Genomic DNA, 13,951 nt, shown 5'->3' on the forward strand with positions numbered 1-13,951 from the left:
CAAGGTGTAATGATCAGGCAGTTTAATCTTCTTGATATGCCACTAGTCAGGTGGATGGATTATTTTGGCAAAGGAGAAACGCTCACAGGAGTGTGCACAAAATTAGTGAGAAAAGACATGTGCCTATGGATTTTTTGGGGAAACATGGGATCAACACTTCACATGTTGCATTTATAGTTGTGTTCTTCATACCAGAGGGCTGGCTCTAGCCTTTTGTGAGCAATTTTTTTTAGTGGCAGAAAGAAAAAGTGATTACAAAACCAACGGGTGCACCCTGGCGGTCGGGCACGTGCCCAGCATGCCCGGTTGACATTCGACCAGGATTACTACACATTTAGATAATTGGTATATTAGTCTAGCCAGTTGACAAGAAACTGCTGGTGCATAGACTAGAATACACAAACTGTTAAAAATAAATTGAGCGCCAGCCCTGGGTAGACTATGAAAGAAGTGAGATCTACTCAGGGTTTTCGAGAGCTAGGCAGCTTCAGTTAGCTTCATATTCCAGCTCAGGTTTCATCACCATGGCTCTTGCGCATCTGCCTGTTTGGAACTGCACGTGGCTAGCCCAATGCCAAACTCATTGAAACAATGCGGAAACGTCAATACATGGGGCGAGTCAGTGCCACACTTTAATTACGTGTCGTTATTGCCGTCTGGTGCGCACAAGCAACTTCCCCCCCAATCGAAAGTTTGTGCATAACGTTTCAGATCCATATTACCGTGTAATGTGATCAGTATTTTAACATTTTTATACAGCTGACCCAGGTTAGCTTGGTAACGCTTGAAACCCAACTCGTAGTATAGGGCTTACATGTGCAGCAGTGAAACGACTAGTTAACCTGTCACCTGGTCAAACTAAAGCTGTAGTATCACTGAATAGGTGGTCATCTTCACTTTAAAGCAACATTTACTTTCTCTTGCTTGTCAACATCATGCACCTCTAAAATGTATCCCGTAATCTGTGCCATCATTCCTAAATGCAAGAACACACCCTCTACTGGCCATGTTCAAAGTTATATACAGTGTTCTTCAAATCAACACGCACAAAACAGGACGCACACTGAAAGGGCTGTAGAATTTATTATAATTCTATTAGTTTAAACAAAAAGCAGAAATTACAGAAATATTTACAGGTCTGCATTCTCTTCTTAAAACTCTGACAAGTCGTGTGTGTGGGGGGCATTTCAGTTTGTCCCTGCAGTGTCGTTCAGAGTAACATTTTACAAGGTTGGGGAGGAGCAGCACTGGCCATGACCATAGCTTTTCCAATCATCTGCCAGGTCAGTCGACAGAGTTCTGTGGTGAGAAAGGTGAAATGAATGTGCTTACACAGGACTATAAGTCCACAACCCAAAACAGCCCCACTAGCCAGCAGCACAGCACAATCCAGTAGCCCGCTATAAAGAGCCAGCACACTGGGGTGTGTTCCTATAGGTCAGCTCACAACGATCACACCTTGTTTTTGACCACATGTCAATGGAGCACTGGTAGTCCTCCAAGAGGGTGAGAGTGCTTTAAGCCTGACGATTATAAGGAGAACCACCACAGGCAGTCCCAAGGACAGACTAGAGGGCCCTCTGTGCCCATGGGAAAAGAGGGCACAGGGCAGACAGGACTGAAGATGGGAAGGCTTTTAGGTGGTCAAGTCAGTAGGCCTTTGGGTGGGAGAATACCGAGGGAGCCATAGGGATAACCATAGGGGGGGGGGGGTTTGAAAACAGAATCCTTGGGGCTTTGGGCAAATGTCAATGTGGCTAAACTTGTGCGTGTGAGGGGGGGGGGACCCCATTCTGAGATTAGCATCCTGAGGGCTGTGTAGAATGACCCTGCTAGGCTGGAGGTGGATGAGCATCATTTAGTCTGGCTGGGTAAGAGGCTAGTGGAGCGTGTGCATGAAGCTATCCAGGTTGTACTCTGTGTCGTACTGCAGCTGATCCCACAGGTCCCCCAGACCGTCCAGCACGTTCTTAATGGAGGCTTTCCCTCCGGACGACAACTCGCCCTTATCATCCTTCCCGTCCTAGACAGAGAGACAAGTTATAGATGGAAACACACACGTCGGACGGGCAAATGGATGCGTGTGTAAAAGAGCAGCATGACCGAGAAACGAAAAGAGTGCACATGCGGAAGTGCGTGTACTTAAGGGAGAGCAACTGACCTTGTCCAGGGTGAAGAGGTTGAGGAGCTGGTCGGTGCCCATACTCTGCAGGCTGGCGTTCTCCTGGCTGATGACCGCATTGGCGATGTTCATCTTGAACTTCTGCAGGCCCATGATCTTCTCTTCTAGAGTGCCCCGAGTGATCAGACGATACACATTCACCACGCGTTTCTGCAACAACAAAAGACACCATTACAAATGTCACTTTTCACTACAGACTGCCAAGCCGGTGCGCATGTTTGAGATCAACTACATTGCAGTCGGCATGCACAGAACCAAGATGAATGATTCTACACCTCAATGGTTGCTCAAACACACCATTGCCTAATTCACACTATAGGGCTGACCCAAACCGCACTGTGTTGGGCCTGGATATCGTCTGTCCATTCCAGCAACTACGGTGGGTGATTAACTAGGCCAGCCAAGTACAGCTTGCCTTGGCTCAGTGTGAAAAGGGGTGTGTGTGTGTGTGTGTGTCCATGGAGGCAATAGTGTACCTGTCCTATCCTGTGGGCACGGTCCATGGCCTGTAGGTCTCGCATGGGGTTCCAGTCATGTTCCACAAACACCACCGTGTCAGCACCAGTCAGGTTCAGACCCAGACCACCCACGTGCGTGGTGAGCAGCAGCACGTCAATGGAGGGGTCATTGTTGAACCTGAAAGCGAGCGTGACAGAGCACAGGAGATGGCGAGAGGGAGAATGAGGGGATGAGGGCAAGAGCACGCGAGATGGAGGCTGAGAGAAGGACAGTGCCTTTTAATTCAGATCAAGTTTGTCGAGTTAGACAATGGGTGATGTTACAGCAAAGGCACGGACTGTGCTGGAGTCTGGTGTAGCAACCTAAGCTCCTGACTACAGACACCTGTCAACGTGGGTTCAAGCCTCGGCTCTGCCTACTGTCTGTGCCCAATACCGGTCTCTTAAACTACTTCTAAGGTGTCTGGTCATGAAAAACAAAATCACATGGAAGGAGGAGATGGGAGTTTAAAATAAATATTTTTTATATGCTGGCGACACTACTAATCAGGGTATTCCATTATTCCCTGTTTGACACCAACACCATTTATTTGCGTCGCCCAAAGACCATGCTCCTCCTTTATTACCTGGAGACGATGGCGTGGCGCAGGCTCGCCTGCACGCTGCCATCAAGTCGCAGGTAGGTGACGGTGGGCAGCTGGAGCTTGAGCAGGTCGTGCTCCACGATGTCCAGCATGCTTTTCAGCTGACAGAAGAGCAACACTCTGTGTTGGGCAACCACCGCCTCTGTGCCCTCCGCTGAGCCACTGCTGCCTAGACCACAGTCCAACAACAACTGGAGAAGGGAAGAGGGGGGGAAGCTCAGGATTACAACATACTCAGTGTTTTGATCTGCAGGTGTTTTAGTATGGAGTTCAGAGTGTAGGCGATAGACCGATATCGGCACCTCACCCCACTATCCCCATCACTGCCACTTCTGAAGCAGAGGAGATTGGGGGGGGGGTAGAATGGTACCTGTGAAGGCTGAGAGGGGGTAGGGGTGGTGCGGGGCTAGATTGGGTTAATTGTGTCAGCATGCTTCAGTTCGACTCACGCCTAAGCAAGCAGAACTCTGCTAGGCAAAAAAAAAAAAACGAGTGTGCTCGCATACTCCCTTAAGACAGTAGCTTAAAAATGAGGATAAAAGCGGCAATAGTACTGTTTGTCCATTTTGAGACACCGTAGCTAGTATACTATTCCTCAAAATAGTCAGAATTAAGCCAACTCAATAAATCTTATTCGTCATTGAAGAATCCCTAATGTTGACTTATCACAGAGGAAGGGGCGTAGACTTCAGGTTGCCCCCCCAAAATAATTTTGTGCACAAGCAACCCCCAAAACAACATTGCTGAAGACCAAAACGTCATGATTTACACAAACCGTTCCAAACCGTTTCAGCTGGGACGCATGCAGACAGACGCCTTTAGTGGTACCCAGAGGTAAGGTATAGGGGAAGAGTGGTACCTGTTTGAGGGCTGAGAGTTTAGGCGAATGCTGGATGTCTCGAAGGCTGGAGTGTTGTGCTGCCAGCTGGTCTGTGATGCGCTTGTACTCAGGGTGCTGTGGCAGCAGTACCAGGCCTGGGTGGTTACACAGCTTCCTCAAGTACTGCAGAGCCTGGAGGGAAGAGGACATTAATAACAAATAGCAAGTAGGGTTTCCACAGACTTAACATGAATGCAGGTCACATTCACATGTGAGAAGCTCAGTAGAGAAAAATACCCGTTTCATGGTCAGGGACAATCCAAAAACTACAAAGGCAGTCACATAATGTGTGTGTACCTGGAACACGTGGCCCGTGGCCTTCAGCTTGGGCTTCTCCTCCTCCTGGGTGGAGGCTGTAGAGATGGTGTCCTCCACACCGACCTTGGCCCGGGACTTGGCAAAGTCCTCATACAGCTGAACCTGGGGACAGAGAGAGGGACAGATTGTTTGAGCAATGGCAGGCACAGAATTGCTCATTTAAAAATAACTTAATGAGTAGTTATTTGGGATGAACATTCTACACAGTCCGTCTGCAACGTAGTCAATATTAAACACGCACGCAGATTGTATGTATACAAGCTACATACAAGGCTTTCATTTAATGGATTGAAACATTACGTTTTGTAGCAGCCTCAGCTTCTATGGTGACTAGAAAGTGGAAAACACACAAGTGAATGCTTTTCTCTCCAAATGAAGACAGTATCTATAGTACCAGTCAAAAGTTGACTCATTCAAGGGTTTATTTATTTTGAATAGTTGAAGACATCAAAAATATGAAAAAATTGAGTAACCAAAAAAAGTTCAATCAAAATATATATTTTATATTTGAGATTCTTCAAAGTTGCCACCCTTTGCCCTGAGCTTTTCACTCTTGGCATTCTCTCAACCAGTTTAATGAGGTAGTCACCTGGAATGCCTTGTTAAAAGTTAATTTGTGGAATTTATTTCCTTCTTAATGCGTTTGAGCCAATCAGTTGTGTTGTGACAAGGTAGGGTTGGTATACAGAAGATGGTATTTTACCAAATAAGTCCATATAAATGGCAAGAACAGCTCAAGTAATCAAAGAGAAACAGTCCATTATTACTTTAAGACATGGTCAGTCAATCTAGAAAATGTCAAGTACTTTGAAAGTTTCTTCAAGTGCAGTCGCAAAAACCATCAAGTGCTACAATAAAACTGACTCTCATGAGGACCATCACAGGAAATTAAATCCGTTACCTCTGCTGCAGAAGATCAGTTCATTAGAGATGCCAGTCTCAGAAAATCTGCAATTGATTGCACCTCAGATTGCAGCCCAAGTAAATGCTTCAGAGTTTAAGTAACAGACACATCTCAACATCAACTGTTCAGAGGAGACTGCGTGAATCAGGCCTTCATAGTCGAATTGCTGCAAAGCAACCACTACTAAAGGACACCAATAATAACAAGAAACGTGCTTGGGCCAAGAAACACAAGCAATGGGCATTAGACTGGTGAAAATCTGTTGTTTGGGCTGATGAGTCCAAATTGGAGATTTTTGGTACCAACCGCCGTGTCTTTGTGAGACGCAGTTGTGTTGTGACAATGTAGGGTTGGTATGCAGAAGATGGTATTTTACCAAATTGTATGTACTGTACGTGACGTTGTAAGTGTTTCAAGGTGGGCCCTCCATGTGGCGTACCTGTAGAGGGCTGAGGTTGCAGTAGTAGTCCTGGATGATCTTGGGGGGCAGGTCCTGCAGCACGTCCTTTTTCATCCTCCTCAAGAGGAAGGGCAGAACTTGGCGATGCAGCGCCTCCATGGCCAGCACCCCTGAAGGGGAACACCGTCATTACAAGATACTAACACCACTGTCAGTGTGAGAGTGTAAAGACAGCATCTTCAGGGTCATGTTTATTAGGGCACACCATATGCTACGGAAACCAACAAGGGTTTCTTAAGTACAGATGGCACTAAACTGAAGAAACGGCGAGGTACTAAATAGGGTTGTGACAATACCAGTATCGCAACACACTGAAATATTGTGGCAATGAAACAAAAACAAAGCAGATTTGAAAGTCTAGGTTTGTTTGAAATTACATGTCACCAATTACTGTTTGAAAAATATTTTAATGAAGGGGGGGGGGGGGGGGGAGTCAGATCTTTTACCTAAATGTGGTGTCGTTCTAAACACTAAATCAACAGCACGTGGAGGAGGCATACAAGGTAATGTGGATGGAGAAGGAAATTAATTGCTTTACAATGACCATCAAGATGTACCCTTTCCATGCACACCAAATATGTTTGCACTTTTGGCAACTTGACCTAGATTGCATACTCGTAAAAATACGACCATAGTGCATGATCTATGGCGGTGGGGGGGATTCTTATGACATTGCCAACCGTAAGATTTGAGTTTGCTTTCCAAAAAAGACTAGGGTCCAGATTAACACACTTCTTACAAAAACTTAATTTAAGGATCCATCCTTTTTTTAAACAAACCAAACCAATCCGATACCAATAAAAGAGTTGTTAAGTGCAATTCCTCAGCAATATCTTTAGATAATGACTTTCTTACGAACTTCTCAAATATCATACTATAAAGATATGTTGCTAGGCAACCGATTTAGCTAGCCATCTAGCTATGGCAATCATGTTAGCATATTTCATACTGAGATTCCTGTTCTAAAACATGTTCTAGGGTTTAAAATAATCAATACTGAAACGTTCAGATGAAGTTTAAGTGAATTAAACATGAATTTATTCTCTCACTGCACTGAGTTTAAGGGTTTAGCCATCTTGGGAATGAAAAACATTTTCAATAAACGTATTTAAGAAACTACATTTGTTCTTGACCTTGCTTAAGGAGAAGGAGAAACAAATAGCACAAGACATTTTTCAAGAACCATTGAGGAATAGCAACTTGCTTACCTTTCTTCTAAAGTCTATCGTTAATTTTTTTTTAATGGAAGTTAAGAAAATTCTTAAGGTTTTGTAAATCTAGGCCCAGGGCTGTACCTTTCAAATTAAGAGTTTAATAGGTTAAAGGAGCAAAGAGTCATCCACATCGGGCTAATTTTTGCCATGGAAAATTGCAATTCTGCTAAATTGCAATTCTCACAACCCATTTCAAGTGCCAAATGAACAAGATCCAGCTTCCGTGCACTCAGGGCTGATGACCACACCAAAATCAGATCTTTACCGGCCTCCTGCTCACGCGATGAGCTCTTGGCATCACGGCTGGCCAGGATGGGCTTGCCGTAGCGGGCAGCAAACTGCCGTTCTGTGCCCAGGAAGCCGGGCATGAGGAAGTCAAAGAGCGACCACAGCTCCAGAACATTATTCTGGGGAGAGGTGGGAGAAGGAGAAAAAGAGAGAGCGAGTTGTATTAGACTGAAATAAACACTAAGATTTACAAGTACTCAATGCTCGGGTTTAACTAATCTAAAATAAATCTGTATCAGAGTAGACAATAAGCACAATCTACCCTACATTACCATTAATGTCACAGGCTTGGCATAAAGTCTTTACTTCATTTCATCGACTAATACACCTGTCAATGTAAAACTAATACATCCAACCAACCCACAGAGTGGAGGAACTGGAATCATTAGGCCAGAATAGAGAAATTATTAGGCAACATGAATCTAATGCAGTGAGGATCATGGTTTGAAGATTAGTACCAAAACAAAACACACTGCAAGTGTGTTAGCAACTTAAAATCAGATGTATTTCCACTGCAGAAGCCGTCGCTCATTCTTCACTGATTAAAATGGAAAACGTTTCATGCCCCCCACCTGGATGGGCGTTCCTGATAGGATAACTCGGAAGTTGGCGGCCAACTGCTTTATGGCTTTTGAGAGCTTGGTCTTCCCGTTCTTGATCACATGGCCCTCGTCGAGGATACAATAATTGAATTTTACATTCCTAAAACAAAAAAATGAAACATAAGTTATTTATAAAATCACTTATCCAGCCTTCCAAATAAGAGAATATATAAATAAATCACCTAAAAAAGTCAATGTCGTTCCGTACAACATCATAAGAGGCCACTACCAGGTTGTGCTTTTTCACTTGATGCTGTAAACTGCAAAACAAAAATGTCAACGTGAATAATTGAAACAAATGACGCTGTGTTCTACTCAATCTCTGTGGTGGAATCATGTGCATGTTTGGGTGGGTCAGGGTCGGTACAGGGGTCTTACCGTGCTCGCTCTGTAGGGGGTCCCGTGTAGTGCAGTGGGTTCAGGTACTCTTTGGTGCAGAACTTGCCCACCTCATCCACCCAGTGACCTGTCAGGGTGGGGGGGCACACCACCAGAGAGGGTAGGGGGGTGCTGTCTGCCGCCTTGGTTTTGGCATACTCCTGTGCCCTGTACACAATATAACAATTAACATGACAACTCCTTTTACAACAGAGGAGCCTCTCCAATGTGCTGACGGTGTACATTTGAAATTCAAACTGTGGGCGCATTTCAAGACAACTACACTGCAGTTGCCTGCCAGATTTCACAATGCCTGGATATGCATTTAGTAGGGATGTAACAATTTAGTGATACAATTGTGTCGGGGACCGATGCGTATCTTAAACATAAAAATACATTTAAAAAATAAAAAATAAATAAAAAATAAATAAAATAGGTCCGTGAACCCCAAACGGATCCAAATGTAGCATGCGTCAGTCAGAAAATCGATTAAAACTTTACGAATCACTGGATCAAATTATTTTGCTTCTTATTCTTTCTACCCTCAAAAATACAGTTCATCTTTAGTCAAAATGCATGTGTCCTCTCCTTCAGTGTCAAACTTCATGTAACCAGGGACCAAATAAAACAAAATAAATGTAATTGGAGGCACTCCCAACCTAAGTCAGGAGCACCAGAAAATAACTAATATTTAACTACTCCATTACTCAAAATGAAAGTAGGTCTAATTAAATGTAATAATCGTAAAGGTAGAATAAACCTCTAGAATGACATAGCTGCCAAAGTTTTTGTATTTATTTTCGGTAATACCAATTATCCCAAAGACATTCTTTAAAAACTATACTCAGACTAAGAGCAAATAACATTTATAGAATACAAAAGGGAACATTTTACATCTTCCTAAGTCAGAGGGTGGTTTTAACCTTAAAATTTGTAATTGTATCAACTAGCTACCCAAGGCTTTAACTCGCGACATCTAGTTAAATGCGTTAAAGAGGAACAATGGGTACATATTGAAGATGCACATGCTCATCTCTAGACTCTAAACCAAAAATCACTCCCTAAAAACACAACCTTACGGAATAATCCTTGGATAGCTTTTCAGAAATCACTTATTAAAAATATCCCATGTGGACCAATTTAAGGCACAAGTGACTTTGTAACAGGAAATACATTTATTTCCATGACAAAATTCAAATGCAATTTTGGACTGACTAATGTAGATTTAGTTAAACATTACATATGAAGACATTCAGAGCAACCTAGAGGTAATCTTGTTTTGAGTCAGAAAAGGATGCTCATGATAGGGAAGGTATACAAAACCTTGCAGAAAACATATCCAACTAACAATCTCTTGGTTCCAATAGTTTATATTTTTATCTAAGACTTAAAAATAACTGATGGCACAAGGAGGGAAAGTTTAAGCATAACTAATAAAATTAGGTTCAAAATGTAGACTTAATCCAATATAAACTAACGTATCAAATGTATTACACAAGACAATTCACATTCTACAGCACAATGTCAGAGTCATGTCTTACAGTGCATTCTGAAAGTATTTGACCCCTTCCTCCACATTGTTACTTCACAAAAATAAAATAAAAACAGAAACACCTTATTTACATAAGTATTCATAAGATCCTTTGCTATGAGACTCGACATTGAGCTCAGGTTTTCCATTCATCATCCTTCAGATGTTTCCACAACTTCCACCTGTGTTAAATTCAGAGCAAAAACCAAGCCATGAGGTTGAAGGAATTGTCCGTAGAGCTCAGACAGGATTGTGTCGGGGCACAGATCTGGGGAAGGGTAACAAAAAATGTCTGCAGCATTTAAGGTCCAAGAACAGTGGTCTCCATTCTTAAATGGAAGAAGTTAGGAACCACCATTCCTAGAGCTGGCTGCCCGACCAAACTGACCAATCAGGGAGGTGACCAAGAACCCAATGGTCACTGACAGAGCTCCTCTGTGGAGATGGGAGAACCTCCCAGAAGGACAACCATCTCTGTAGCACTCCACCAAATCAGGCATTTATGGTAGAGTGGCCAGATGTCACTCAGTTAAAAGGCACATGACAGCCCCCTTGGAGTTTGCCAAAGGGCACCTTAATGGACTCTCAGACCATGAGAAAAGACTGAACTCCTTGGCCTGAATGCCAAGAGTCACATCTGGAGGAAACCTGGCACCATCACTACAGTGAAGTATGGTGGTGGCAGTATCACGCTGTGGGAATGTTTTTCAGGGGTAGGGACTGGGAGACCAGTCAGGATAGAGGGAAAGACCAAACGGAGCAAAGTACAGAAAGATCCTTGACAAAAACCTTCTCCAGAGCACTCGACCTCAGACTGGAGCGAATGTTCAGCTTCCAACAGGACAACAACCCTAAGCACACAGCCAAGACAACGCAGGAGTGGCATTGGGACAAGTCTCTGAATGTCCATGAGTGGCCCAGCCAGAGCCTGACTTGAACATCTCAAGAGACCTGAAAATAGCTGTGCAGCAATGCTCCCTATCCAACTTGACAGAGCTTGAGGGGATCTACAGAGAAGAATGAGACAAACTCCAAATACAGGTGTGCCAAGCATGGTCATTGATCTCCTTTAGAATCTATCCCTTTTCTTTCTGTGCCCCCAAATGTTTGGATATGCTGGTAAAGTTGCCAGGTTGTTAGCTAACCAATTAGGTAACATCACTGAACAACGTCTAAACAATTGTTTAACGACATTGACGAGCGAGTAGTTTAACAACGGCCCACGACATGGTTTAATGCAAAAGGCAGCCCCGGTGATCCGCTATAAGGAAGAAAAACGTTGCGCAGGTAATATGGAGGTGGTCTTTAGATCTTGTTGGGCTAGACTCAAGCCGTTTACACTGTAGCAATGGCGCAACTATGACGCTAACAAATCTGCACTCACTTGTTTCTCTATGGTACTCGGAAACAAAATGGTACAGGGGAAGCCTCGATTATAAACCCCTTAACATAATTATCTAGGATAATTTTCATAGTAACCGTGCGCCAAAAATGAAACCTAAGTATTTTATTGAATATGCAACCAAATTCGTCGCACTTTAGAGCCCTGCATATAATTGTGTGTTGACAATCATTAAATCTACCAGTCATTTTGCATGCCGAACAACCCAAGGCAATATCAGTAGCCTAGTGAAATTGCTCGCTGGGCCCAGCTTCGCATGCCGACCAAAGCAAGGTATGCAGACCGTTTCTGATCTTGCACATGTACGCGGCACCTACAGCATGCAAATATGGCTTGTGAAATTCAGCCTCATGAGTTGTGTAAACTAGGGCTGTGGTGGTCATGAAATTGTCAGCCGGTGCTTGTCCAGCAAATAACTACCGGTCTCACGCTAATTGACAATTAAAACACATTTAGCATCTACAGGCTTCCACGCATAGCCTACAAGCCACTGGAACACTTAACAGTCTACACAATCACAATAAATCAGTTTTACACCGGTCTAAAGAAACATGACATTTAGAAAATGTATATTTCAGAAGAACAGACTAGCATATCTAAGTAGACCTTTGTTAGGTCCTGATCTGGCTATGCCGTACGGCTGTGGGCTACACTAGTTCATTTAGCAGATAAGATTTGCTCACAATTCCGTGGCATTACTTTATAGTATGAAGAATACAATTTAACACAGCTGAATAAAATACAGGATATTTTCTGCAAACTATTTGAAGGAGAGCACACATGCGGCTATTCTGTGTTGAGCGGTTAACAAAGAAACAGGCTCTCCTATACGCTTCATTCGGGAGTCGTTTATGCAACTTTAGTTGCGAGACAAACGTTGGGCTGTGTGATTTGATTACATTCTAAATCTGCATGATGTGACTGAGGATTAGGAAAAAAAAGTCACATGAAAGGCATGAGCTCTGCTTTGTTTTGTTTTTTGCACACACTTCAGCCTCTCATTCACAATCTGACAAGCTCTTTATAATGCCTTGAATTTTCAGGCGGAATCCCCTTTGTATGGCTGTAATACCCCCTTTAAAAAAAATCCCTTTTGCGGCCATTGGCCGCTGTGCTGAATAATTCATTGTAATTCCTTTCTCCTGGCTGCGTGCTCCTCTCACATATCTCAAGTCTTATTAGCTAATGCCCGGCATGTAGTCGGGTCCTTCTCACATGCTACAAAACACAGACATGGTCGGAGATGCAACTGCGCGCGTCATTATCGAATTACGAGGTGCATATTGAAGATGTTGGAAGAACTGTCCAGATTTACTTTGTCAGCCAACAAGATGAGTAGGCCTAACGAACAGCAAAAGCCTATTATTGCCCATAGTACAAAAGTTAACTCATTCTATTGGGCAACTTGTCCTACTGTGCGAGAAATAAAAATTCCAAAACATAGTCTGGGACAGTTGTGGGATGCGATAGATGCCAAGTTACTAACCACGAGCATCAAGACCTTTAAAAGCAATGAGGCTGATGCAACAGCGCAGAACGTTTGTTGATAAGCGCAGCAATGCTCACACAGCAGTAGGCAAAACACCATTCTCAAAAGTGACGGCAAAATCAATTATGCATGTAATTCTTCCCCAAACTTAACTCACGCGCCACCTACGTATGCCAGTCTAATCCACTTTACAACCAGTGCAATGTGCTTAAATTAAGTTATTTGGACACTAGTTATGATACAAGCCTTATCAAAACATATAGGCCTATGGGCTAGGCTACATGAGGTGTGTGAATAGGATTTGAAAAAGGCAGCAAAATGGCATGCGGTATTTGCCTTACTACACACAAGCTGGGCATCATTCACAAGTGACAGTCACAAGTGATAAGCTAATATTGTCACCCATCAGGCTATTCTTGATATATACACAAAATGTGTGCGAAATTAGTTTTGATTTAGAATGGACCAGTAACATGCACCCGTCTCGGAACGGCGGGAGGATGCTTTTCCTGTGGTTCATTTTCATGCCAGGTAAGCTATACTCATTGTGTCGCTTTGTAACATGTGCTTAATATTAGTAAAGTCAATAAATATAGTAGGCCTAGCCTATAGAAAGCTGATGGGATCCTGTTTTTAATAGAGGCGATCAAAAATCAGTTCTCACAAAATTGCATAGCCAATACAAATGTTGCGCAATATGAGCTCTCATGAAGTGTTTGATTAGATTTGATTACATTTGCATTGATGTCAGAGTGATTAGAGGGACAATAGCGTGCCGAGTACCAGGCGGTAGGCTACTGACCATCAGAAAAATCAGCGCTTAGTTACCATGACTAAACGGTGTGGTGGTATAACGGTCACCGCAACAGCCCTAGTGACAACCTTACGTAATTTACTAGGTTGTCATCTACAATGCTTTCAGAAAGTATTCACAACCCTATACTTTTGACATTTTGTTGTGTTACAAAGTGGGATTCAAATGTATTTAAAAAAAAAAAAAATACAATCTACACAAAATACTGTCAGTAGAAGAAAAATGCTAACATTTGTAAAAAATAAAATAAAAACAATCTTGATTCGGTAAGTATTCAACCCCAAGTCAATACATGTTTGAAGTGATGACAGCTGTGAGTCTTTCTGGGTAAGTCTACGAGAGCTTTCCACATCTAGATTGTGCAACATTATCCTATTATTCTTTAGA

At 43.1% G+C, this 13,951-nt stretch overlaps 1 protein-coding gene across 3 annotated transcripts in view; it reads right to left on the minus strand.

The window, feature by feature from the left end:
• Nucleotides 1-1,064: 1,064 nt before the first annotated feature.
• Nucleotides 1,065-13,951, minus strand: part of LOC110502306 (TATA-binding protein-associated factor 172) — a 53,329-nt gene continuing 40,442 nt past the window's right edge. For all 3 annotated transcript variants that reach the window (XR_016490911.1, XM_036959678.2, XM_036959676.2), the window contains 11 exons: nt 8,329-8,496; nt 8,133-8,210; nt 7,921-8,050; nt 7,326-7,467; nt 5,826-5,956; nt 4,462-4,584; nt 4,144-4,296; nt 3,267-3,475; nt 2,659-2,818; nt 2,162-2,332; nt 1,065-2,023 (listed from right to left, as the gene is read on the minus strand). Coding sequence is in view for 2 of the 3 variants with exons in the window: in XM_036959678.2 (XP_036815573.2) it covers nt 1,880-2,023; nt 2,162-2,332; nt 2,659-2,818; nt 3,267-3,475; nt 4,144-4,296; nt 4,462-4,584; nt 5,826-5,956; nt 7,326-7,467; nt 7,921-8,050; nt 8,133-8,210; nt 8,329-8,496 (1,609 nt within the window). In the remaining variant the exon portion in view is untranslated. The remainder of the gene's footprint in view (nt 2,024-2,161; nt 2,333-2,658; nt 2,819-3,266; nt 3,476-4,143; nt 4,297-4,461; nt 4,585-5,825; nt 5,957-7,325; nt 7,468-7,920; nt 8,051-8,132; nt 8,211-8,328; nt 8,497-13,951) is intronic.

Source organism: Oncorhynchus mykiss, chromosome 23, assembly GCF_057628025.1.
Source record: "Oncorhynchus mykiss isolate SJ-2025 chromosome 23, ASM5762802v1, whole genome shotgun sequence".
Classification (NCBI taxonomy): domain Eukaryota; kingdom Metazoa; phylum Chordata; class Actinopteri; order Salmoniformes; family Salmonidae; genus Oncorhynchus; species Oncorhynchus mykiss.